The sequence below is a fragment of the Megalops cyprinoides genome, chromosome 17, assembly GCF_013368585.1.
Source record: "Megalops cyprinoides isolate fMegCyp1 chromosome 17, fMegCyp1.pri, whole genome shotgun sequence".
In the NCBI taxonomy this organism is placed as follows: Eukaryota; Metazoa; Chordata; class Actinopteri; order Elopiformes; family Megalopidae; genus Megalops; species Megalops cyprinoides.
In genome coordinates this window covers 17,495,647-17,523,176 of record NC_050599.1, presented here as the reverse complement: position 1 = coordinate 17,523,176, position 27,530 = coordinate 17,495,647, and the positions used below count along the sequence as shown (strand labels likewise).

The 27,530-nt window shown below is 48.9% G+C and overlaps 1 protein-coding gene across 11 annotated transcripts in view; it reads right to left on the bottom strand.

The window, feature by feature from the left end:
• Positions 1-27,530, bottom strand: part of epb41l2 (erythrocyte membrane protein band 4.1 like 2) — a 68,319-nt gene that overhangs the window by 5,973 nt on the left and 34,816 nt on the right. For 3 of the 11 annotated variants that reach the window (XM_036549899.1, XM_036549901.1, XM_036549900.1), the window contains exons 6-20: positions 23,916-23,991; positions 21,956-22,174; positions 20,619-20,706; positions 18,935-19,087; positions 18,517-18,614; positions 15,525-15,697; positions 12,296-12,417; positions 8,547-8,606; positions 6,185-6,343; positions 4,692-4,847; positions 3,746-3,799; positions 2,851-3,441; positions 1,550-1,678; positions 985-1,083; positions 265-345 (exon numbers count right to left, since the gene is read on the bottom strand). In XM_036549899.1, the coding sequence (XP_036405792.1) occupies positions 265-345; positions 985-1,083; positions 1,550-1,678; positions 2,851-3,441; positions 3,746-3,799; positions 4,692-4,847; positions 6,185-6,343; positions 8,547-8,606; positions 12,296-12,417; positions 15,525-15,697; positions 18,517-18,614; positions 18,935-19,087; positions 20,619-20,706; positions 21,956-22,174; positions 23,916-23,991 (2,258 nt within the window). The remainder of the gene's footprint in view (positions 1-264; positions 346-984; positions 1,084-1,549; positions 1,679-2,850; positions 3,442-3,745; positions 3,800-4,691; positions 4,848-6,184; positions 6,344-8,546; positions 8,607-12,295; positions 12,418-15,524; positions 15,698-18,516; positions 18,615-18,934; positions 19,088-20,618; positions 20,707-21,955; positions 22,175-23,915; positions 23,992-27,530) is intronic. The other 8 variants (XM_036549902.1, XM_036549909.1, XM_036549910.1 and 5 more) reach the window with 8 other exon arrangements.

The window sequence follows — 27,530 nt, the reverse complement described above, 5'->3', positions numbered from 1 at the left end:
AAGTCAGTTTGAACATGACTGTAAATTAACTTCTCTGGGATACAAATGAGAGCCTAGACCTACTTCTTTATTCTGTCCTCACAATACATTCCCCTGGAGTGGTCCTTGGGAAACCTTTCAATCACTAGTACTTTGTTATACTGTAGGTCCTTTGAACCCATCCATTAGCTTGTAAGCCAGGGTCATTGTTTCCTCGTATAAATCATATAGGTTTAAGAGACAGACGGCGCATATCCTTTCTGTGTTCTGAGCGATTCTGCTCACCTGATCGTGGTCGATATCAGAATCTCCCGTGATGACGATGCGCTTCTCAATCCGGGTCTCTGAAAGCCCACCTTTTAACGTCTGTGGATAAAGCGGCAGTGATGAGCAATCACTTCGGATTGCTGTGGAGAGCGCACACAGACAGAACAGACATGCAACCCGAATACGCCGCTTCTAAAACACCCCCTGCCCTGCGTTTTCAGGAAAATAACCTCTCGCCTAGATAGCTGGAAAAGTCAGCGTAGGCTCCTGAAAATTCAGTTTCTCGTATTTTAAATAATAGAGAAGCCGAGAGCCCCTTTTCTGCTAGAACTGCCACCTCCGCAGAATGCTAATGTCTAATGCCAGGAGCCATGGACGCTGGGATCTGTGGAAAGAACAGCCTAAGATCAGAGTCCAGGCCGTGGCAGATTTACACAGGGTTTATCCGCAGCCTGTTACTCGTTGGCTAACAGATTTGCAGCCAGCACCACAGTTGTGTGATACTTCTATGCCTTTCTGCAAAAGCCTGCTGATTCACACTAATGGTGGTGCTGGCAGCCTTCGCTGTTCAGCGTGCTTGCCTAGACACGGACCGGTCTCTGCCAAAGGCTTCATAACGCTGGGGTGCGTGCGATACAACCCGAGTTTCATAACGCCGAGCGTCGTAATACCGGTCCCTCCATGATGGTGGTGGTGGGGTTGTTACCTTGGTGATATGTGGGGTGGTGATGCAGTTACCTTGGTGATGTGTGTGGTGGTGGTGGTACACAGTGACTCGGAGGTGATGGTCTGGGCTGTCATTAGAACGCCAGGCTCACCGTCCCCGCTGCCATCCAGCTGCACAAATGCAGAAAAACTGCAGTTACAAAGCCGCTACAGCTTAGACTGAGATATACTCCTAGTGTCCCATCTCCTAGAGAGATATACTCCTATTATACCAGCTGCTACAGAGGAACACTCCAACTGTATCAGCTGCTACACATTCTTACTGTACCATCTCCTACAGACATACTTCTACTGTATCAGCTGCTATACATTCTTACTGTACCATCTCCTACAGACATACTTCTACTGTATCAGCTGCTATACATTCTTACTGTACCATCTCCTACAGACATACTTCTACTGTATCAGCTGCTATACATTCTTACGGTACCATCTCCTACAGATACTTCTACTGTACCTGCTACTATGTACAGTATATATACATACATTTATATATGTGTATCTACTATACCAGCTACCACAGTCAGATACAAATTCTCTTCCTGAAAGTGTGCCTCTAGAGATAAACACCCCTTACCTGAGCAGCCTCATATGTGATGGTTTTTGTCTCTGTGTGAACAATGGGAACCTCCTTTGTAGAGATCTCTGTTTTCTGAGCGGCGAAAGTGTCTGAGATGGTCACCATTTCTGTCTTTACCACGGGGGGCTGAAGGACAGAGATAGAGACGGTGAGTCCCACACACAAACACACACACACACACACACACACACCGATAGAAACACACACAAACACAAACAAATACACACTCAGAGGACTGAACATCGCAAATAAGACAAACACAGATCTGTCTCTATAGCCAGGGAACGACTCATGCAATGTTATAAGAAAGAACACAAAACTATAAACTAGAAATCTTTGGTATGAATCATGCAACTACAGCATGCACGCTGTCAAAATAAAGGCTAGAATGGTAGAGATTAAAATCATTTTCTCTTTGGATGGAGCAAACAAACAGAATATCCTTTACATTCAATCTTAAAAAAAAAGTCAATGCATGCAACTCTGGAAGTTAATCAGAACCCTTAAAGACAAGTTCTAAGAACCTTGATGCAGTTCAAACCCACCGGCTAATGAGAGTGATGTGGAAGACTAACAGCAAGTTCACACACTGCACGGCACACACAAACACGTCACCACATGGCTAGCAAGTACACAGGCGATTATGCACACCACCAAACGGCTAGCAGGTGAACAGGTGATAACGCACACCACCAAACAGCTAGCGGGCAAACAGGCGGTTATCCACGCACAAACACGCACACCAAACGTCTGAAAGCGGGTAAACGGGTCACTCATGCATCTCTTAGCACCGCCTCTGCCGACACGCTCGTGGGGGCTCATGGGAAAAGGAAAAGGCGGCGGCATATGGCGCTCAAAACAGACACACGTTAGAACACAGCGCAGAGATTCGCTGACGACGTGGCTCAGGGTTACTGAGACGCTGCTTCAGCTAAGGAGAGGCAGCCAGAAACCAGGAGAGTGGAGGGCAGAGCTTTTCCACGTGGCACTACAGAAAGGGAAGGAGGTACTTCTCGTTTACCCTTTCACTTCCTTAAAAAAAAAAAAAAAAAAAAGAAAAAAAGAAAAAAAGGAAAAAAGAAAAGGAAAAAGAAAAAAAAAAATCAGGCAATTGCCGTGCAAAAAAGTATGACTTCGGCCGCCATTCGCTGGCGCTCGCGTGTGGAGCGTCAGGGCGAATGGTCAAACAGTGGCGGAGAAGCAGCAGGTGGTAGGTAGGTATGTAGGTAGACGGTGGCAGAAATGCATAGGCAGCGCAGGCCGAACGTGCCCTATGCGGTTCTGTGAGCTGCATTTACCTCAGAGCAGCAAATAACCTGCGGGATGCGCTCGGCCTCGTGAGACGCGTCCCCGTTTACTCTGGGCTCCTCCTCTTCCTCCTCCGGCGGTGCCTCGGGGTGCCCGTTCTGACCTTCGTCCGCAGGAACCGCCGTGTTCTCAGCCGACTCTTCCTCCTCCACCTCCTCCTTCACGACCACCGCCGCCCCTTTACCCACGACGGTCACGTCAGGCGGAGCTTCAGCCGCGGGTGAAACCGCCGGGGGCGGGGTCTCCTTGCTCAGCTCTTCCTCCTCCTCCTTCTCCTCCTCCTCCGGCTCTTCCTTGATCTGCTCCACGGAGACGCTGGCCACCTGGGGGTGGTACTCCGCCTCCTCCTCGCTCTCGCTGTGGCTCTCCGAGGAGGTGCTGGCCTCCCGGCTCCTCCTCTTCTCCTCCTTCTTCTCCTTCTCGGCGGCCGCGCTGATGACGGCGACCTCGGGGACCGCCGCGATCTCAGGAGTCGCAGGCTTGGCCTTGGGGGCTTTCCTGATCTCCTCGATGACTACAGTCTCTTCTATCTCAACCTCTGCCAGCTCGCCCGGCTCTGGTTTCTGTTTGACATCGGCACTCTACACCAGAGAACAAAACAAAAAAAAAAAAAAACGGATGGAGAGAAACAAACGTAAAAGATGACAAACAACCCAAAAAAAGGACAACGGCAACTGAAAGAGAACACAAACATAGGCAGGAAAAAAATGACAACTCAAAGCGGACAGATGGCGGCTCGGGCGGCGCGTGGTGGCTGGTGGAGGGGTGCGGACAGGGAGAGAGGGGGGTGGAGGGATGGCTGGAAGAAATGGAGGGGGGGGGGAGCTGGCGGTTAAAGAGTGGAAGAAGGAGGAGTGAATCGACTGGAGGGAACGCGACGACCACCTTGTCCTCCGCTTTGCCGTCGGGGAGAGCGGCCTCTGTTCTGGGTGGCGTTTTCTGTGGGACATAAAGGCAACCAACAGGAGGCAGTCACTCACTCACATGGGGTTTACAGGGCAGTAGGAAACACAGCTATAGCACTGTACAGGTTCTCCTCGGGGCTGGCAGAGGAGGGTAAGCACAGACCTCCTGTCTGCCAGACCAACATGAGTTCCAAAAACATTTACAGTCACACGGACTTACAAGAACCCTTTACAGTCCTATAGAAATTGAGGTTAAAGCAACACTAATAAGCACACGAGCGTGAGCAGTTGGAATGAGGATGTTTTTTTTTCTTTTTTGGTTTTATTAAATCATTTACCCCCAAAGTTCATGGCCAGCCTGCTGTTTTTTAAGGCTAAAAGGTAAATGCTTGTTTAGAAGTAATAAAAACAGCACACTCACGTAAAAACTCTATGTCGATTCATTGACATTTGCCGAGCTCCTACAACTGGCTGCTACACAGGGAAAATTAAGTATATATCGCCTAATCAACCTAATTACCTAACTTTATCCAGGAAATATGAAGCGATGAATTCAGTGAAACTGAATGTTTGATTGACTTCCGTCAAAATGCAGCCCAGGAAAAAAAATGCTCTCACAGGTGAGATTGTAAACCGATGGGTACCTATTCCCACGGAATTTAAGATTAAACGGATTAAACGCATGATCGACGATTGGTTTACTACACCGCCTTTAAATGTGTGATGCCGAGCTTATCCTGGAAAGCATCGATAATCCACACATGAAGACGCACGTCGATAATACCCTGAATACGAGCGCTATCACAGTGGCTTCTGTTCTCCCTTGTATTGTAGCTCTTCAAATCACTAGTGACTGGACATGAACTTGGGGCAGCGCTGGTAGATGGAGATGGAACGGCATGGTGAGGTCGTTAGTCGTCACCAACGTTCGTTTCACTGTGGAGCACCTCGGCAGAGCGTGGGGCCGAGACTACTGCAACAGCGCCCTCTGCTGCTTGTGTGCTGGTAGCGAAGGGGCCAGCCAGACCAGAGGAAAAGCTCGCTTTACTGAGTAAAATGGAGGTTATCTCCTCTTCTAAGCTCTACACGGGTTAGAAAATGACAAGGAAAGAATCAACAGTTAAATACAAGAACAAGGACAAGTGCAAAGACAAGTGCAAGGAAAAGAACGCTTACAGAGAGAGAACAAAAAAAGACAAGATGTCACCTCTACAACAGGCTTACAGAACAGACCAGCCAGAGAACAGTCTGAATTCTGTAGACATCATGCAGACACTGTTTTAGTGCAGATTTCTGACGTTGTACTGAAGTGAGGCAGAGGTCAGAGGAGGCTAAAATGGAGTCTCCGTGCAATAAACACATCTCTGCTATGGACCAACAGGGAATGAGGAGAAAGACTGACATGCTCTAAATGACTGGGAAAACGGCGTGCACATTTGAAACAGCTCATGCATTTGATTGCCTTAAGTTCTTTTTCTTTATCGCTCGTTATGCATTCAAGCTTGCACTGTACACCAAAGTGAGCGCAAATAACTTTTTCCACATCAAGTGCAGTTCTGACATCAAATACCGTCAAAAGGGTGTTCCAAATAAAATTGATAATAAAGATAAAAACTCAAAAGGACCAGACAGACAGAGGAAAGGGGGGGAAAAAAAGCTTCTTCATTATAATCAACAAGCAGACCAGACCAGGATGTGCACATTAGGAAGCAGAGACTCGTTTTGCAGTGTGAAATCCACAGTGCTGTACTTTAAACAGAAAACAAGCAATCGAAGGAAAAAAAAGACGAGCCAGGCAAACCGGCCGCAGAGAGACGCAGTATAAACAACCAACAGCACAGCGACAGGACAAGCAGAACGCACTGAAGGGCCACACGTGCAGTGTGTGAAGCCATACAGCAGCCGCAGAAGCTCCGCGCGGGGAAAACGGAAATATTTGGAAGAGGCTCAGATGAGCTCCTGGATCCAAAGGCTTCACAGCGTTAATCAGAGATTTGAGTCTGAGTTCAGTTTGTACGGTCGCGGAAAGGTCAACAGGTGCTCTCGCCGGGCCGACAGTAAAGAACAGCTTTCACAGGCAGGGGGCCCCACAGAGACACTGCTGTGGCAGCTGGGATTACACACAGAAATCCCTCAGATCCACTTAAGACAATCGGACAGAAACAGTACCGGAGTGACACACGTGGACGGGTGGCCGTTACTCTTTAGAGAGGAAGTGGTAGTCGTGTGAGAAAGGGAGGAAGAGGGACACACAGGCACACAGTCACACAGAGACGACAGGAAGTGGATCCCAGCTGCCACACCAGGGGGGCCCGTGTCACTTCCTTCCCGCCAGCAAGGAGGAGTGGGTCGTGGTGGCATGCGAGAAGAGGGGGGAAGGGGGGGGGGGGGGGTCAAACACGGGACATGGGACACGTACCCCTTGGGCCTGCAGGCGCAGGGAGGTGGCAGGACTCGCGGTAAGGCGCTTTTCCCACTGACTGGGGCGCGGGTCGGGGGTGGACTCCATAAAACTGCGCTTTAACTCGCTAATGCTAGCCTGATGTTTCAACACATCCTCCTGAGTTTTATCCAGGTCCTAGCGGCAGGGGCCCACCACACACAGCCAGGGAGAGCGGGGGGGGGGGGGGGGGGGATACAGCAGGGAACAACCAACAAGGTACATTAGTTCAGAAATCTCCCCAGAAAATGCCACACAGCGTAGGCCGAGACTCACTGAGTGCAGCTGTTGCAGGTATTGTTGTGTGTCCAGCCAACTACACTACTTTTTACAGTGAGCAGCAGTTCCTCTCATAACCAGCAGGTGGCACAATGGCGCTACAAAACTGAGCCAGCGCTGCGGTTCCACACTGGGAAATGAATTTGTTCCATTCATTCTAGTCATTAATCTAATCCTACTAATGAACTGCTATCCAATTAAAAGGACTTCCATCGCAGCTCGTGACCTTCACCACCAAGTAACAAGGCGCAGCAACCTCCCAACCTTTCCTGTGGTTATGAGAGAACCGATGAACTGATTATCTGCATCAGTGAGCCGAGGCACCTGTATGGGTTTTACCCTGTCATGAGACATACCTGCACATCAAAAACATGAAGCTGTCAGTGATGCACAATTTGAATGATTCAACTGAAAAGGACACACAAGTCCTTGTTAAAATTGTAACTTTCAGTCAGTGTTGTGTAAGTATTGTGGCACAGGTCCAGTATTGAATTGACAGTGCTAATGGGTACACTGAGGCTGCCAACTCTCTTTCTGACAAAGGAGAGCGAAACACCATCTTCAGAGTACTTCCACTTATTCAGGGGAATGCAGACCCTGGGCCACAGATGGTATCTTCTTCTACCTTCTACCAGCTGCTTCTCTTCTGCTATCTTCTATCTAAACCTCTGAGGCTTGAAGGTTCAAATGGGGCTCAAACGAAGACGTTGGAACTTGTGCGCATGCTGGGGGTGGCGCAGGGACACCGGGACCCATACTCTCAACAGGAGCTCGACGGCTAGCCCTCGGGGAAAATCAGCGGCAGTCCACCTTTCTGTGAAACGCTCCTCCTCACATCACTTTCTTCACAAAACGTCAGACGTGGCATGGAGCTTCCTGTTGCCATGGCGATCAGCCGCGGGGGGGGCTGGGGTTCCCGCAGCTGTGATTGGCTGAGGAGGAATCGCTGGTGCAATGCAACGTCAGTCGTGTCCAGCGCACTTTGCGCGCTGGAAACGCTCATCACTGCTTTAACCCTTTCGATCCTCCTGTTGCCTGCTGCTGCTGCTGTGTGTGCTTTCTGCATGAGCTTCTGTGGGTCATCCATGGGTCAATATGTGTATTTGTATGTGCAGATCTTGACATTTCTTTTTCCATCTGCATTGCACCATCTTGTTCTTGCCAGATACAATACTCGATTTGAACTCCCACACACATGGGGCAAACTACCTCTGGGAAACAGAATGAAAGCTGTCGGATGCTATTCGCCTGCCTTCATCTAATCGCTCTGGAGACTACAGGCAATATTATGAGCCCAGCTGCACCAAATGGCCTGTTCTCACATTACGCTTCTTAACCCTGCTAGGTTTTATTTCTGATCTTCAGGAGGGTGTGACTGGTGCTGTTCCACCCTCACTTCCATCAGCGTCAGACCTTCTTCTCTGACATCACTGGAGCTGAGTGCTTTCTCAATGCTGTGAGGTAAGGATTTTCTTCCATCAATGGTGCATGGAAATTATTCTCAGACATCACTGGGGCTGTGTTTCCTAAACTCTATGAGGTAATGATACATCTCACCTGTCCCACAATGCTGATGTGTCAATCAAATGGCTTTGCAAAGGACACCACTGACAAGTCCATGCTTTTAATGTGAGATTCCGCATTTTGTATATTTAGTCTGTTATAGGATTCATGTTCCACTTACAAAAATCAACACATACGAAGCTATCAAAGCAGAAACTTCAGCTCGGTTAGGGAAACTGTGTTAGTTGTGTTACGGACACATTCTAAAACATTTAAACGATCAAACAGTTTGTTTGCGTGCATTCAAATCTCCCCAGAACGGGATGACCGCCCCTGGTCACCCAAACCCCGCCCACTCTCCAGTGATTGACAGTAACCGACCAGTGGGGACGATCTCACTGGTGCATGCGTGCAGTAAGGGGTCAGGCATGCACCCCCGTCACACATGCAGATCATGCAGAGTGCCCAATCACAGAGCCCGAGAGAGAGCGAGGCAGCCCGCCAAAGGAGCCAGAGGTGTTTTAATCAGCATCATCACCGCCATGGTTACCATACCAACCTCCAACATTAGATTGCTATGTCTGACATATATATTTTCCCCCTTTACTCTCAGCTTGCTCTGTGGAATCAAAACCAAACAAGACATTTGCAAAAGAAGAGGCCAAAAAGCAGAAACACAATGAACCCCAACGACCATGGAGCACAGGAGCACACACTGCGGTCCAACCACGGTCCACCCCCACGCACCGCATCGACATTACGTTACAGCACTTACTGCTTTAGCAGATGCAGCTTACACAGATTCCATTCAACTATTTATAGTGGATATTTTAGTTCAGTTCAGATTAAACACAATTCTCCATGGTACAACACAGAGATTTGTTCTTGCAACACGGTGGTATGACATGGTATGACTCTGGTCCGTGTTGCTGAAGGCCAATGACTGCAGTGCAGGCTCTACCATGTGATGCCGTGCTGGAACGTCATTGGATAACCACAGTGTGTCCTGTGTGCCCTCGTCAAACACGGAAAAAACCTCCTCATACATCACAACACCACAGTGACACCAGTGCAAAAACCATATTCCCAGCCAAACGCAAAAATAACAACAAAAAAAAAATACAACAACACAAAAAGAAGAAAGCAACAGTGAAGTGAACGCCCAGAGGTTCTACAAACGAATGAACCATTGAGCAATCAAAGGACCTGCGTTTGCGGCTCGTCTCCAGAGGCTCTGTCCGTCTGCCCAGAACCCCCCCCGGGGAAAAGAAGGACACGTTAGTTGAGCGCGGGCGCGGCCCCCCTCCTCCCTTGACTTTGTAATGAGCAGAATGATAGAGGTGGAAAGCCGGCAGCGCCCTCACAGACCTGTGAGCAAGCAGCCCCTGTAGCCACGCCTGCAGCCATGTCGCCAGACTCCTCCTCCACCTGTGTTGTCGTAGAAATGGGTGAAGAAGCGTTTTTTTTTTTTTTTTTTGGGAGAGGAACAGGTGAAATGGATGAGGAAGGCCTTGCTGCCAGCATGACTACATATGGTGTGATGTAATGGAGAGAGCCCCCTTGATGCAGCCTATGGCAGCGTGCATGGGTGGGCCGGGGGGGGCATGCTGGTCTCGGAGCACTGAGCAGTGGGGGCTGTTTTCTGTGCATTTTCTCACTTACGGAGTCACTAAAGTCTCACTGTCACTTACGGGGATTCAGATACAAAATACCTGGAGCAGGGTACATTTTTAAATCAGGGACAGCCTGATGCTATAATTAGGTAATGTTGTAAAAAGGAATCAATTTGTCTTCAGACTACATTAAACACAAAGGTTAGGAAAGGTCCAGATTAATGGAGTATCCGTACTGTAACATCAGAAACATTTTAAAGAATCAGGAAGGGCACTAACAGTGAAGCACAGTGACCTCTTTGGAAAACAAAAGCAATGTTAACTAGATAATGGAGGACTTCAAAGAATTAATCAACAGCTATCCTTCACTGACGTCTCTCGTTTACTCTGACATACAGAGGAATAGTTACTCCATAACTCCAAAAAGAGGTTAGCAGTTTATTCCTTATATATAAATTTGGGAGGTGGTCAGGTATAAGAGAGCATAGGAAAGAAAAAAGAGTCAAGCCCCGCATTATCAGTATGAGGGTGGTTCTTTTCATTTTACACAGAAAATCTTGCCAAGTTTGGAAGGAAAGGAAACCCAAACGTAACAGGAGGGCGACACACGGAGGCGCTAGAGAGGCGGGAGGTGGGGGGGCGGGGCGAGGAGGTGGGGGGGGGTGAGGGACGGTTAGGCGGCGGGGTCGCACAGCTCCCCCTGCTGGACGGCGTCGGTCTGCTGGAGAGAGCCGCGGCGCAGGGACGCCTTGGGCTCCAGGTAGCAGAGCGAGAGGGCGAGGGGCAGGGCGAGGCACAGGGACACGGGCAGCGACTGGGAGGCGGACAGGAGCACGGCCACCAGCAGCAGGAAGGAGGGCAGGAGGGACGGGGAGGCCAGGGGGACGTATCGCTGCAGGCCGGCGGGCAGGAAGGAGGCGCAGTCCTCCGGGAGGCTGGGGAAGCAGATGTAACCGTCCTCGTCCAGCAGCAGGGGGCGCCTGAGGCCCTTACACAAGCCGGAGAGGGAGAAGCCCCGGGGGGGCGGGGCCTCGGGGGCCGGGGGCGGGGCCGCATCCTCGGCCGGCTCTGAGCCACAGTCCGTGGGGGCGGGGCTGGGACAGCCTCCCGGAGCATCGGGCTCGGGCGTGGCCGCGCTTTCGCCGTGCTCCAAGATGGAGGCGGGGCCAAAAAGACCGGGGTAGTCCGCCTCCAGCTGTCCTGTCCAGGACATGGGGTCATCCTCTGAGATGTCAGACAGGATGTCAAGTTCAGAGATGGTGTCCAGACTGGGGGGCAGGGAGGAGATGGAGGAGCAGGAGGGGGACAGGGGGAACATGAAGATCGACTGTGGAGAGTGACAAGCCCCCACGAACCCCCCCCCCAGCGAAAGAAATAATAATTTAAAAAAACATGCGGGGAACGAAAAGCAAAATCCAAACCAAGGCAGAAAAAAATGTGTGTGAGAAATTAAAACATACGATACAAGAAAGAGTGCGCAGGAGAAAAGAGGGGGAGAGAGAAACACACCATTAGTCAGTGAAACACACCTCAGGTCAGGAGTGCAGAAAGTGTGTCGGGCAGGGGGGGAGCAGAGAACGCAGGGCAGCAACGCAGTGACAGTGTGCGTGTGTGTGAGGGGGGGGGGGGGGGTTGGGCAAGCAGAGTTTCCACAGGCCTACAGCTGACATTCAAAGTGGTTAGACAGGGAGACAAGGCAGACGGAGGGGGGAAAAAGACAGGAAAGCTTTTGTGACCCAGAACCAGAGATTTCTCATTTTGAAAACATAATTGCCTGAACAGCACAGTGGCCTTTCTCTAATGATATCCATTTATTAGACTTCAATGGTTTAAATTGTGCCCCTGTTTTCTTCCTGATAATGTTTAGTTCCTAATGAACTCCGGGAGAGACCTTTCCTACCATCTACTAAACATCTTGCTGGACAAGAATGCATTTATTAGGCAAGGCTGATATTGTAAAGATACGGGGTGAAAGACCAGTTATCTGGACTGGATTCTTTCTCCACGGCACAACTGACGCAGTGTCCGCTCTCACACTGACAGATGAGGCTCCCGCTCAATGCGTTCCCTCAGCGCAGGTTATATAATGCTCAATGCATTCTTTCATAGCGCACTGTAAGGATGAATACATTCTTTCAGAGCAACAAATGTCAAGTTAGTGTCTTAAAAGTTCCCTTAACTGAAGCAGTGCAGTGTAGACAAGCTCATATAATGGCACAGAGGAACTAATTGAATTCATCGCTGAACTTTGCCACACTGTCCATCACGTGAGAGTCCAATAAGACCCGGGTTTGGATATTTGGGGGGGTGGGGGGGGGTGCTTTTTTGACACATGGCAAAAACAAGAACAGAGGAACATTTCCATCAACCCAACGTCTGTTTTTAGCATTTCACAACGCGCAGCCATCAGGAGCAGGGACAGCGCCATGAAAGTTAAACCTGCAACAAACACACTCCATTTGAGCACATATGTAACTAGGTAGGAACCTAAATACAGATGTCTTTAATGAGGTGATGAGGCGTCAGAGATACGATGTGGGGTCAGTTTCACAGAGGAGAGAGCCTAAGCAGACTCTGATGTTCTCCCGCTGTTCTGCTGGAAATGCTTCAGCGCGGTTCAGACAGCACCTCCGGCCTCCGGCACCTGTGGAGTGAACCAGTGAGGGGAAATGAGAGGGCGCTGGCGGGGCCTCACCTTCGAGTCGGAGGGGAGCTCCAGGCCCGGCTCGCGGCCGTTCTCCTCCGCCACTGGGCTGCTCAGGGCCGGGGCGGAGGCATCTGGCTTCAGGGCGGAGTCAGTCACACTGACCACCGGGGCTAGAGGACAGGAAACAGGGAGCCACCGATCAGACCCCACACCACTGTGTAACACAACACTGTCAACCAACAAAGGCTTTAGCTCTCCTGAATAGGGACGGGACATGATCATACTGAACAGGACTTTCCAAATGATCTCTCATTTCTACATATGCACAAACATTCATATTGCCTTTCCTTCTCTGAAATAGATACTGTGATCACCTTTGTGTAAAGCCATAAATGTCCAGCAGAGGGCGATGTAGCCCTGAGCCACAGAATGCCACCTATGTTATCTTAAAATATGCTACACTCTATTCCAGTATACTCTACAATGATTGTTTTTATAGAATATGTAATTTCATCAGCCTCTGGCTAACGCTCATATACTTTAGATAATAAAAACTGATAGACATCTTAAATGGATTTTCAAACAAACAATGATGAATCCACATCTAATCCAGTTAAATTCTTACTTCACGGTCTTGGTTAAAGGGGTGTGAAATTAAACAGGCCAGAACTGAATGCATCTAGTACGTACAACGGCAGTCATCGAATTTAGAACGCACAGCTTAATTTAACACGAACAGCGACAAATTGAAAGACACGGTCAATAACTCTTGGGGCTCATTCCCACAGGCCTGGGAGGATCTGGGTGAAACAGTATCTGCGCAGAACCACCCATTTATACGGCCCGGATTCCTCTCTCGCTGATGTCACAGCTGTACGGTGCAGGCACACTGCAACGCTGAAGCCACATGCTCATACAGCTGGTGAGAGCTTGGAGAGCAGCAAGTCCAGCTTGGATGTGAGAGGGGAAAAAAAAAAAAAAAAACAGCTGGCAATGAACATACGGTTCTGACACAAGAAGCAATCAAAAGCACTGGCTCTGCAGTCTGAAAAGCTCTGCCCCTCCACATTTTCAACCTGAGAGCACCATCTCGGATTCCTCCCAGGACCAGGATGTCATGGGCGGCACACTGTCCCTGGGGTTGAGCCATCTCACTGACTGCTTCCACTCCAGCAGCGTGGACTGAAAGGATGTCAGAGCGCACGAGGGTGGGTAAGGAAGCAGACAGGCCTCTGAGGAGGAGGAGGAGGAGGGACATAAAAGGGACCCGCTGCCAGGTTTTCCAGGGGGCTTTTGTGCACCAACCATGGGAGTAGCCCCTGAATAATAAATGGCGTGAAAGCACTCCAGGCGTTTGAATATTCTGGTTCCGTGAATACACCCGACTCTCTCTCTCAAGCGAAAGGACAGGGAGGAAAGCGGGCCGGCTCCCTGGCTCCGGCCCAAACGTGCGTTTTATTACCCACAGATCAGGAGTTTACAGCACCTCCTTAGAGAACAGCCAGAGTGCACATAATGAATACACACTACGCAGGCGTCCAGGAATATTAAAAAACAACAGAACTGAATTCTTTTGGGTTGCTGCAAATTCAACAAGATGTTTAATAGATTTTCCATTCTGGCTGAAAAAAAAAAAAAAAAGAGTGGCAGGAGTCCATTTCTGCTCTTGTAACTCATATCTCTAGTAAAGACTCTTAACAGTCTTACTGTATAAGCCTGCTTCCAGAAAGCTATGTAATCAGGCCCATAATCAGGCCGACTGTGTGACCATCCAGCTGTACGGCTGCTCCATCCAAGACACACTCTTAACATCAAGGGCAGCGTAATATCTGACTGCAGTCTCGTAGAAATAGATAAATGGTTCCGTTTAAAGCACAGTAGAAATGCAGTCAACACTAAATAATGGTCTGATTGTACCACACACAGTGCTTAGAGTGAGACCTCCATGCACTGCCATTTTATCCTGGGCCACAGTCCCTCCATATAACAAAATCACTTGTGTAGCTGCTCCATGCTATACTGTACCAAAGAGCCCATAATTTCAAGCCTGTCAATGATAAATACCAGGCTGTCAGTGTTCCATTTCTAAAGAAAGAACAGATGAGGACAAATAAAGTTAATTCTATGAAGGGAAAACATTAATGCCCATCAGTCTTGATGGACGTTATTGTTCAACTGTCCATAAATCACTTAAATTGGACAGCCCTGTCAACATTCCTTTCGTGCTAAAAACCTACAGTCCAATATAGTAAACATGCTCATTTCCTTTAGAATGACTCCAGTTTCATCCACAGCCCATTGGAAGAGAAGGAAACAGATGCTGGGGTATTTCCTGTGTCTCGCTGTGACACGGAGCGCATATTTTACTCATATGGATTCACTCATATTACAGAAGGACTCAACTCAGAATATTTAAGTCTCTGAAAAAATATTTGTCAAAAGCAGACCCCGAACAATCATAACTTGCGAACAAACAGTTTACTCTCTGAAATGGTCTGTTAAACAACTCTGCAAATAGGCAGGAATTAAGTTCAAAATACGGTCAACAGCAAGGACAAAAAGCATTCCCCAGCAGATCAGAGAGAGACGTGTTGAATCACGCCACTTGAGTAGTCCTCTTTGTAGTGCTGACTCAAATGTTGATTGTCTCATCTCCCTGGCCTTCTGTTGTCTTCAATGGCAATGTTTGTCTACAGCATTCAGCCTCACTTTGATCGCGGAGATATTGTTGCCTGTGGCTTTAACAAACAAAAGTGTGTGAATGAAAGCTGCGTACAGAGCTTCAAACAGGAGCTCTAAAGCTGCTTTTTAAACTCAAGCAAACGCTCATTTCGCGTCACTCGCAGTTTCGCCGCGATTAACTCCGTCCGTTCACCTCCTGCCATTGACTTTTCGTGCATTCGCGTCACTCGTAATTTCGCGTCGCGTTCAGTTAAAACACACCTTTAGCTGCATAACAGAGATGCCAAGGTGGGGCTTCACCTGGCCACCAAGACTAACGAACTGTGAGTCCATTATGGCCACAAAGCCAGAATATCTGGAAAAAAACATGAGGTCTGGAAAACTGAACCAAATCCATGTAAATAGTCATTTGTCTCATACACGTGTGAATGCGAGTATGTAAATGTGTGTGTGTTTGTGTGTATCCAAGTAAGCACATCAGCGTGCGAGGGGGAGCATGCATTCGTGTGTCTGTGAGCTGAAGGATTAAAAGCTGAGGATTTAAAGCGGTCCGCTGAGGCACGCCCTCTGACTTGGCTGGCCGGACGCAGCCTACCTCCATCCAGGCTGCGGGAGACGCGCTTGCTAGAGGTACGCTCGAAGTAGGGGGCGGGCCGGTCGATGAGGGAGCTGGCCTGGCGCGTCTGGGCCTGGGTCCGCCCGCTGTAGCGGAACTTGGAGCCCAAAGTGAGGAACTTGGCTTTCTGCGGCTGCTCCGGGGTCACCAACCTGCAGGGGGAAAGGACGACAAGGCAGACACCATTGGTTTCTGTCTCAGGGAAGACCACTGATCACTGTGGTATTCTGCACAGTACTGAGTGCCGATTGGTGCTGGGAGACTGCATGCTTAGCGCTGTACTGAGTGCTGACTGGTGCTGGGAGACTGTAGGCTTAGCACTGTACTGAGTGCTGACTGGTGCTGGGAGACTGTAGGCTTAGCACTGTACTGAGTGCTGACTGGTGCTGGGAGACTGGGCTATGGTGCAGCTGGGATAGATACAGCCGCATCTGAAGGTGATGTCCAGGTGGAACGTAAGTGCAAAGCAGCAAAGAAGGCCATGTAGTGTAGCAGATTCCTTGAGTGGCACTTTCCCCCAGTCGTTCCCATGCGGGCCAAAAAGTGCCTATCCACATCTCAGCACCCCCCCCCTTCCCCATCCCGCCCCCCAAATCTGTGGGACTGCTCTCTGTAACAGCTGTGTTTCAGACAGGATCTCATCCTGGGACCGGCTGGGGTGGGGGTGGGGGGGAGACAATAAGCACCCCCTCCCTCCTCCTAATCTCCAAGGGCAACTGCGCAATCTTAGGCGAGCTTTAACCACTCCAAACCCCCCGCTCCCAACCCCCGACCCAAAAAAAAAAAACCAGGCAGCTTCCCACAGACAGCTGCTGTCCAAACAGAGGACGGCAGGGAAAGAGAGAGAAACAGAGAGAAAGGGAAGGGGACAGATGTTGCAAGCTGCTTTTCCAGGGGGTTTTAGTGTGGGACATTCGGAGGCATTACAGCGTGGGACCAGCAGGGGGCAGGGAAGAGGAGCCTGGCGAGCACAGTTGTGGGTCACCAGGTCTCTGGAACGACTGGCCCTCTCAGATCCGCGACACCCCCCCCCCCCCCCTTCCTTCAGGGCCCACTACTGTGATCAAAAGGGGAGTTTAAAAAAAAAAACACGAAAAAACAAACACGCTTGTGTAGACTTTCATACACAGGAATTAACAGAAAGAAAATCAGAGAGGGTCTGATTCAAGCTTGACAGTTTAATGAAGGCAGTTAAGAGCGGCTCTAACATACACAACGCTGTCAGAGAGGGGAGGGGAGGGGGGGCGCGCGGGGCTGGGAGGCGGCGGGGCTCGTTTCGCTCAGCGTTTGTTGAGGCTGCGGCTCCCCTCCGCTGCCGCGCCAAGGAAAACAGCGGGATTGAACTGCGGAGCATCTCCGCTGCCAGACCTGGTTTCAATTTGGCCTGGGTCGACACCGGGCGCGCAAACTGTCAAACGAGGCGCAGCGGAACCGGTCGGCGCTCATCCGATATGACGCGCTTCGTGGAAAGTCAAGCAAAGGAGCATTCTCATCATAGAGCAAATGATGATGATGATGATGATGATACTGCTCTAAAGAAAGGGGTGCCAGGAACAGAGGCAAGGCTTCGGGAGCAAATCGGAGGCTAATCCAAGAGTAACTGAATGACTCGCTCCTACAGGATATGAAGTGTTTGCTCTATCTTACCAGCCAACAGAGACCCTTGACTCTTCTGCTACGGAGCAAATCTATGTTAAAGGGATGGTTACAAAAGGGACATTAGCATTCTGTAATAGTGACAGATTTAGGCGTCTGAAAAGCTGCCTGAATAAATAAGCACACAAAAAAGGGGTCCTCACGGTGGCCCAGTCCACTCAACTGCACTCATCTTTTCACTGGACAGGAAGCATCTCTGGCACACTGGCAGAGAGAGAGGAAAAGAGAGAGAGAGAGAGAGAGAGAGAGAGAAAGCAAGAGAGGGAATTCACACTGTAGTCAGGAGTGACGCCGCCGTGGGGGCTGGGTGTGCTTCTCTAATGCTTTAATGGTATGTAATGGTAGTGCATTCAGGGCACTAAGTGATCTCGACTTGTGGTCTGCTGAACACACTGGTGATTCGAGACACTGAGATGCCGTGTCAGAAAAGGTCTGCTCAGCTAGGAACAAGTGACCTCATCCCTCGTTCCCTCTGTCACGTACAGCACTGGAAAGATGAAAATGGGGAAAAAAAAGAGCAATATAGGAAAGAATTTTTATACTTGCTGTGCTTAGTATGCATTTCCAAATGTAATCTTAAATATGATATACTCAAAGTGACGTGACGGCCCAAATAATAATTCCTGAAAATTAATCTGACCATGTCTAGATCACCATGACAATGGAGAGTCTATGAGAATACATCTGATGACTGGACTACATTGCAGACCTTAGCCTGCTTACACTCGAAATGCCTGGGCTGACCCAAATTTCAGGCTGCTCAAAGAGCCAGCACTTGGAAGCTAGAATTTAAAGTTGCTTAGAACCACCTTAGTGGAGCTGCTAGTAGACTCAGATTTACGGTGCTACCTGCAGACTAGAGACAGTGGGATTGTGTTTACCTGCAGACTAGAGACAGTGGGATTGTGTTTACCTGCAGATTAGAGACAGTGGGATTGTGTTTACCTGCAGACTAGAGACAGTGGGATTGTGTTTACCTGCAGACTAGAGACAGTGGGATTGTGTTACCTGCAGACTAGAGACAGTGGGATTGTGTTTACCTGCAGATTAGAGACAGTGGGATTGTGTTTACCTGCAGATTAGAGACAGTGGGATTGTGTTACCTGCAGACTAGAGACAGTGGGATTGTGTTACCTGCAGATTAGAGACAGTGGGATTGTGTTTACCTGCAGATTAGTAACACTGGGATTTGGTTACCTGCGGATTACACACAGTGGGATTATGTTTACCGGCATATTAGAGACAGTGGGACCGTGTTGAGTTCAGACAGACAGCCTGAGTAAAATGTAGATTGTAGATTGACAGATCGCATTACCTGAAGAAGGTGTGGTGCTCCACGCAGACCTTCCACACTTTCTTGGCGGCGCGGTGGTTGGGCAGCTTGAAGCCAACGGTGCTCTCGAACTGCTCCGTCTGGAAGCACAGGCGCACAGCAAACAGCTTCCTTTGGGCACTGCAGACGGCGCGCCGAGAAACATACCGTGCCCTTCCAAGCCATTGGCTTTTAATGGGCCCTGAGAACATCTAAATCTCACAATTTCCATCTGCGCAATCACGGCGTACTTCTCTCTGGGACGGAGCCAATCACAGCGCTGCTATGCCAGACCCTCTTTACCGGGTATAACCTTCGGAGGGAAACTTGGCTCCAGGAATCATAATGACGGTAATAATAACAATAATAAAAGCGAGAAATATGTGATTTTTCACTGAGCAGAGGCATTATGGTGTCTTACCTCTCCCGGCCTGATTTTGATGTAGAAGTTGCTGCGTTTGTAGGAGATCTTGAGGATTTTGGGCCAGGCGAAGCGGTTTATTCGCAGTCTGTCTTTGTAGATCAGGAGGCCATTGGCACACACTCCCAGCATAATGTCCACTCCCTCCGAGTCCTGGGGCCACAAAGCACTGCTCAGTACAATGTACTATACATCAGCCAAAACACGGTCAGATATTATGCACCACACACCACCAGGTATACGCCACATACCGCCCATTACATACACCATAACATGTACCAATCCTTCTATACCATGCCAAACAACAACCCGCATGTATCACACTCTGCCTATTACATACCATACCAAAAACCTATTGTTATGTACCGGGCACTGTTTGTTATATACGACCCACAACCCGCTTTATACCATATCCTGTTATATACCAGACACCACTCATAAATGCCACACCTTGCCCACAATATAGCATACAATGATTATTACTGTACATGACCCAACAAAGAGCATTATGCCATATATTATACAAACTACATTATACCATCAATCATACAGACTAGATATTTAATCTCACAAGGACTACCATCCAGCTAATGCGTCAAATATCTCTCTACATGTTTTCCGCATGATCTTAAAACACCCTTTGCCCACTGACTGAACGTATCGATCCACGACTATAAAGAAAGGATGAATCAATTCTCCCTACCATCAGCAGAACTTAATGGACTCAAGGCCACTTAACAGCACATGCTCGCTTTTAAGAGCAAGCTGCTTTCACTGGTGAGAGGGGAACTGTGTGTGTGCGGCCACTGCAGATTTACCGACCCCCCCCCCCGTTCAGTTCAGCACAGGGGTCGAGTGTGAATGACCCCTTCCCTTGATCTTACACCCAGGGGACGTTTCCCTGAGCATTTTTTTTTTTATCTTTACAGGCTGTCCTTGGGAGAGATCGCCCCTCTTTCCCCCGCCAAACGAGTGGTGTGACGTTCCCACACAGACTGCGCTCGCCTCCTTTGAGCTGCGGAGAAACTCGCCGTGCGTGTTTGCACAGCTGAGGCATTCCGCCGTGCTCTTTTTCCAGAAGAAATCCTCCATTTTTCTTTTCCGCAAGTGCTCTCTCCTCTGGGTGCACCACATCAAAACGGGCCTCCCGGAGTCACGTTTTCTAGCAGCTGTTTTTTTTTTTTTTCACCGGTTTTCCCAAACGTCAGACCCAAACTCAGCCCCGCTCCAAACTGCAATTCCAATGTCTGAGGAGCAACCGGTGTGGAGGCTAACCGTAAAAATGCATTCAACCCCAGTAAATGCACCACCAAAATCAGATTTACTTATTAAAGACCTGCAGTGGAAAATACAGTACACTTTGGCCATATGAAATACCTGCATTACCTGACTAGAGTCCATGGCTGAGGCAGTCTGACCAAGGGTAATGAGCATCATATAACTCTTTAAATACTTATAGATAAATAAATCTAGACAAATACAGACATACACAAGTATTAGTTATTTACAATTTGAGGCAAGCCAAATCTTACAACTTAAAAGTATTGGAATAAAAGACAGGAGCAGCAGTAATAGTTGAATCTGTCATGTGGGTCAATGTGCTTGTGTGTAAGCTGATGAGGGAGTGTGTTTCCTGTAGGAAAGCGACAGTCTGCTCTCCTAGGGACGGAGGTTAGGGCGCTACCTTGGCATGGTGGAGGTCCACCCCATACATGGACAGCTTCTTGGCGTTTTCTAAGAACTGGGCGTCTGCCTGAGCTGGAGTCAGCCCCCTGAAGATAGATGCACAGACAGACAGACGATACTTGAGACTTTGCACAAGACTTTCGAGCAAACTCTACCATGGGCCTACTAATAGTAGCTACAAACTATCACCACTGCTGGGGTGTACAGTCAAAAAGTTCAGAGTGACATGGGTTTATAGTAGTGCTATTCACCTTTTCATACCCAACCCCGCTCTGACCTTGCTCACACTGTACCCCACACCCAGATCTCCTCTACCTCCTGCATAAACACCATCCCATGTGTGGCTGCATCATAAACCCCCCTCCCCTAAACCTCTGTCTCATGCAGAGACATCCACCCCGTTCCTGTAGCATAAACCCTGCCCCATTCAGTAAAACCATCCCCCACCTGCTGTGTTTCCGACAGGAGCACCGGCACAGCCTCCGCCCTCCTGACCTGTGAGTTTTGTGCACAGCCTCCGCCCTCCTGACCTGTGAGTTTTGTGCACAGCCTCCGCCCTCCTGACCTGTGAGGTTTGTGCACAGCCTCCGCCCTCCAGACCTGTGAGATTTGTGCACAGCCTCCGCCCTCCTGACCTGTGAGTTTTGTGCACAGCCTCCGCCCTCCTGACCTGTGAGTTTTGTGCACAGCCTCCGCCCTCCTGACCTGTGAGTTTTGTGCACAGCCTCCGCCCTCCAGACCTGTGAGATTTGTGCACAGCCTCCGCCCTCCTGACCTGTGAGTTTTGTGCACAGCCTCCGCCCTCCTGACCTGTGAGGTTTGTGCACAGCCTCCGCCCTCCTGACCTGTGAGTTTTGTGCACAGCCTCCGCCCTCCTGACCTGTGAGTTTTGTGCACAGCCTCCGCCCTCCTGACCTGTGAGTTTTGTGCACAGCCTCCGCCCTCCAGACCTGTGAGATTTGTGCACAGCCTCCGCCCTCCTGACCTGTGAGTTTTGTGCACAGCCTCCGCCCTCCTGACCTGTGAGTTTTGTGCACAGCCTCCGCCCTCCTGACCCGTGAGTTTTGTGCACAGCCTCCGCCCTCCTGACCTGTGAGTTTTGTGCACAGCCTCCGCCCTCCTGACCTGTGAGGTTTGTGCACAGCCTCCGCCCTCCAGACCTGTGAGATTTGTGCACAGCCTCCGCCCTCCTGACCTGTGAGTTTTGTGCACAGCCTCCGCCCTCCTGACCTGTGAGTTTTGTGCACAGCCTCCGCCCTCCTGACCTGTGAGTTTTGTGCACAGCCTCCGCCCTCCAGACCTGTGAGATTTGTGCACAGCCTCCGCCCTCCTGACCTGTGAGTTTTGTGCAGCTCCACCACCTTCTCCTCCAGCTCCTTGGTCTGCGAGGGGGCGAACTGGAAGTCGCTGATGTAGTCGAGGCGATGCTCGTCGGGGTCGTGGTCGCCCAGCTCCGCCTGCAGGGAGAAGGATCCCAGCAGCGCGTGGGTGACGAACGAGCAGGGCAGCCGCCCCGAGGCGATGTCCTGACGGAGCTGAAGGCACAGGAGGTATCTGCGGGAGAGGGGGGAGAGAAGGGTGCTCAGACTAAACAGGGCTGGGCAAAGCATACATACATCACCTATGCACACATTCACAGGAAAACAGCACACGGTCCTGTGTACAGCACACTGATTTTTACAGTATTAGTGTAGCGCTGTATGCTAAACCTAGCAGAAGTATACAAGTTGTGTGCATTACCACATACTGCATGTGAACGTTTTAGTATTTTTTTAAGCTAAAAAATGCTATGTCAACTGCGCATTGGGCTCCTCTCCTTCCAACATCCTCCGTACCCCTAAGGGTACTCCTCCAATACACCACAGGCCAACAACTACTTTTCACCTGGTAAGCAAACAAACAATAAGTATATCTCACTGATGTCAAGACAGAATCTTGCAGGTGCCCAACGAGTTGTAGGGTACTGACAATCAAGGGAACCCCCTCCAACATAATCCACCCTACATCAAAGGAACAAGTGCAGCTGTGTTCTTCTGCTAAGAACCCAGGTCTGAGCTGTAAAACTCAGCCCCTTAGCCAGCTGAGCCACTCAGGAACCCATTAAAAGCGAATGTTGATGGATTAATGCTGATCGTTGGTCAAATACATTGCAACCAAAAGCTTAAAGTAGTACACCACTGTTACAAGCAACAATCAATGGGAGTGCTTCAATTACTATGCCATCTTTACCCAGGACAATCGCCACGATTGCTTCAAACTCTACCAGCACTTTTGCTAGCAAGAATCAAAAGAAATGCTTCAAACACTGCACCATAGTTACACACAACAATCAGTGTGAGTGCTTCAAATAATGCATCACCAATTACATGCAAGGATCATGATAACTGAGGCCAGGGAACCCTCAGTACATATGACTGCGCTGTATCACTCAACTCAACCGCACCACACCAGTCAACCACACGACCGCACCACACCGCTCGCCCCGTATGACAGCACAGCACCACTCAAATTAACCACACGACACTGCTCAACCTCAAGATCGTGCCACGACACTCGACCAAGTGACATACGACACCGCATCACACTACACACTCAACCGTACTCAACTGCACCACATCACTAAATAACATGGAGGAAGGCATGGTTGGTTTCAGAGCTTCTGATTTACTTCTGCTTGGATTAAATCTGACTGATTATAACAAGTGTTGAGATCTGTGTGTGCATGTACGTGCGTGTGTATGTGTGTGTGTGTGTGTGTGTATGAGTATGTTATTTGAATTGTTCTGGGCATCTGCACTAAACACTGACGCATTAAAATATTCTCTTTGAGATTTCATTTTCACCTTCGTTATCTTGTACCTTTAACTTTCTTACATTTGGTCTGTTCAGAAACCTCTTGAACAAAACTGTGTCCAGAGTGTGAAACATGCTTTCATTCTGCATGTTCTCTGTATCCTCGGACCATCTGCAAATACATTCTTTCTGCCTGACCTAGCTAATCTTTTTATTAGTTTATGACAGCAACACTTTCTAATTTATACTCTGAGGAGTTTGGTGGACAGATGTGTGCGTATATGTATACGTCTGTGTACATGCTTTTGTGCGTGTGTGTGTGTGTGTCTGTGTGTGTATAGCTGGGCGTGGGTCTGAGTATGTGTGCAAGACTGTATGTATGCGTGTCTGGTGTGTGTCATGTGTGTCTGTGATGTGTCTGCGTGAATGTGTGATATGTATGTGTGTATGTGTGTGCTGCAGTATGTAACTTTGTCCTCTGCGTCCACCATACGCTCAGTACCTGGTTATATCTTCAGTCAGCTGGGAGGGATCAGGAGGGTAGAATTTTACATTGAACGCAAACTGCCAGGGAGAACCTGCAGAGAGAGGACAGGCACATGGTTAATCGGATGAACAGGTCAGAGGTGCATCAGCGCATGTGCACACTGCACCAGCCCCATGCTCACTGCACGGTGCTTTATGCTTCACAGGCAGAGCTGGCAGGGGATGGGCTGACCTTGCGGACTGCGTGTCTGTGTTCCAGGTATACAGGAAACTATAGATTTAAAGGGGGAATAAACATACAAGGACATTGGAGCTGCTTCCTTTATGGCTGGGCATTTACTGTCCAGAGACAGAAGAGAGACAGGCAGACAGAGAAAGGGGTGGGGGGAACAGGGAGAGAGACAGAGAAACATAGAGGGGGGGGGAGAGAGAGAGAGAGAAAGAGAGACAGAGAAACAGGGAGAGCAAGAGAAACAGAAAGAAAAACACAGTGAGAGAGAGAGAGAGAGACAGAGGCAGAGAAACAGGGAGAGCAAGAGAAACAGAAAGAAAAACACAGTGAGAGAGAGACAGAGAGAGAGAGAGAGAGAGAACATGCCAGGGGATGTAGCAGCTGCAAGCAATTATACAACACCCCAGAGCAGTGAGAAGCACACTTTCAAGTCCTGCTTTGTTCAGTCTTTATGAACTGAGGGGAGTCCTTTTTGATTTGTACTTCAACTGAGATGGTCAGAGATACAATGGAACATGAGAATCATTCCAAATGTTACTCTTTCTCCTAAGTAGCCCTTTGTCCTAAGGCTAACATGACCATTTGTCAGAAAAAAACTGCAAAATGCGGATTCACCCAACTCATTTTTTACAGTAACATTTGGTACATTCAAGCAACTACTGCCTTGCGTCATGATTACCTCTCATATTGAAAAATACCAAAACATTAGCAGCGTGGAGTAGTGGTAAGGAACAGGGCTAATAACTGAAAGTTCGCCACTTCAATTCCCCAATGAGGCACTGCTGTTGTACCCTTGGGCAAGGTACTTCACCTAAATCGCCTCAGTAAATATCCAGCTGCATGAATGGACAAGATTGTAACCTATGCAAGTTGCTCTGGATAAGTCCATCTGCTAAATGACAGCAATGTATGCATGTACAACATCTATGTTTGTCTCACAACAGCAAAACACTATAAGACCTGTGAAAGCAGCAGTGCTTGATTTCATCATCTCAGAGGTAGCATGAGAAAGCAGGCCACATTAATGAAGCTTACAGCCATATCCGCCCTTATTCCCACCCCGCAGATTAGTGGAATCATTAATGATGCCTGCAACCAGGTCTGTGATAGATTGGTGATGTCTGGTAACCCATCAGAAGCTGGCGGAGGGACACACACGGCGTTTGCAGCGTATCAGCTAAGCTTAGACTGATTAAAAAGTGCTGGAAGAGATGGCCGCCCCGATCGGGGATTGTCGGACATGTTACACAACACAGCCTGGTCCCTGACATGACAGCTTGTAAGTCACCGCAAATCTGACTCAGTGCAGCTGACATGCAGGGACACATGAGCGAGGGTTCATGCGGCATGTGCTTTTTGCGCTTCTCTCTTCCAATACCAAGCTGGTTCAAAGGATGTCCGTGAGAAATATTATGTAAAACAGTTCTGATTTCTCTCACCGGCGTGTGACTGGGACTCTTCAGTTTAAAGAGCTGCAAAGACACAGTCTGCTGTTTGGTCCATCCCATCATCTGAGGGCAGAGAGGAAAGCCACTGACTGTGCATTTATGACATTTTACTTTTGAAGGAATTTATTTCCGTTCTTTTTCGCTGCCAGCATATTTGTGCATATTAAAAAACCCCAGACCGCTTTGCACAGTTCTTTCCGCGGAGAAGAGACGCGAGTCAGATTCAGAGACGCGCAGCTTGGCCATATAGTAATGTGTCATTTGAGAGGAATCTGAGGAATGAGCCCCACACACAGAGCCGGCTCCGTCACTCCGCCCTCGCTAACAGTGGGCACATTGTGGCCGCCCCTCCTTTGGCGGGAGCGGAGCTCGCTGGCGGTCGGAGCGACGCTGGGCCGCGAAGCGCAGGAAACGCGGCAGGCAGTGCTCCAGTCACATGGCTGGACATTCCCGCTTCGGGTCGGGGTGAATGAGAGACACAGGAAGTGACACGCCCAGCTGTACAGTCAGGTGTTATATATTAGACCCTAGATTAGCGACGTGCGGCACATTAGGAGCCTTTTGGACTGAACCTACACGTGTAGCCTGTTCGCTTCTTCACGACAGAGCAATTTTCTAAAACTTCAGCCAAATTGGCCTCCAGGAGACAGAAAAGGAGGAATATTCACTAAGGCATGTGCGTGCCCACAATGTTATGTCAGTGTTTCATCTGCTTATCCACACGCAGGATAACACACTGGCAGCGACACAGTCATTTACTGTTATTTTAAGACTGGGAAGATGTCTTTCTTTATCTGCCGCTCTGCTAGGGTGGCTGTGGAGAGCGGGGCTGAGTGACTGCGCTGTTAACGTGGCCGTTTTCATAAAGGTAACCTTGCGGAGGGGCGGGCATGCGGTGGGGCGACACCCCGCCAGGAAAAAGTTTCTAAATTTGTTTTTTCTATTTTCGGCTATCCTTGAAGTGTTCCAGGAGGCTGAGTCACCGAGACATAGACACAGGAGCACATGCCTGACAGGAAAGGAGGACGCACGGGGAATTCAAATGAAGCACCGAGAATGAAAATAAAAAGCAGGCCACACTTTATGCTTACGGCTGATATTGTTTTTGAATGATTGCTACATGCTAATAAAACATGACTTAAAGTCAGCAAACCTCTCATAGGTGGCAAACAGCAAATAAGCTTCCACATGTACAGTATGAAATTATTTATTAATGAAAATGTACGTCTTGTTCAGATTTGTAGTTTGGAATGAACATCAGATTGTAATTATTACTGTTAATTACAACCTACTCTTTCTAACAGAAAGGGTATTCAGTATTCAACTGCCGTTATCTCTTTCTAGGGCTGGAGTTTTGCTCTATCATGTGACCTTCAGAGCCGTCAACCTGTATTTCAGTCATTATCCCCTAAGCGTCCCTGTAAACACTTCAAAGAGCAACTCTGCAAACAACACAGACACGTGAATACACTGCATAACTGTAACAATTAGAAGCTCACTGCTGCAAAACAGAACAACACACAGCTACGGGTAAGTGGAGAGGAAATGAAACACATCAAGAGGCATTTCTTCGAGTGAGCGGGTGCAATAACATGTGCCTGGTACACTACCTGGTACACTGTGGATGCAAGTTATTTTATACAAATTGCAATATATCATTATAGTAAACACAACAAATAACGTCATAAAATGGAATCTGGCATCATAACAGAAACAAGTCCTAAGTGGACGGGGGGGGGGGGGGATTCTCTGTCAAAAACGAAGAGGGAACAGAGGGACGTCAATCATGAGCTGACAGCTGCCTTCAGCTGCGACCAATATTCCCCTTGCGGACCAGCCAAAACTATGTACATTTCAAAATAAACTTACAATAATAAGTCTAAATAAGCAATTCCATCAGCCTGTCAACTCTGCAAAGGGTCTCCACCTCGGACATCTGACTTGCATCAAA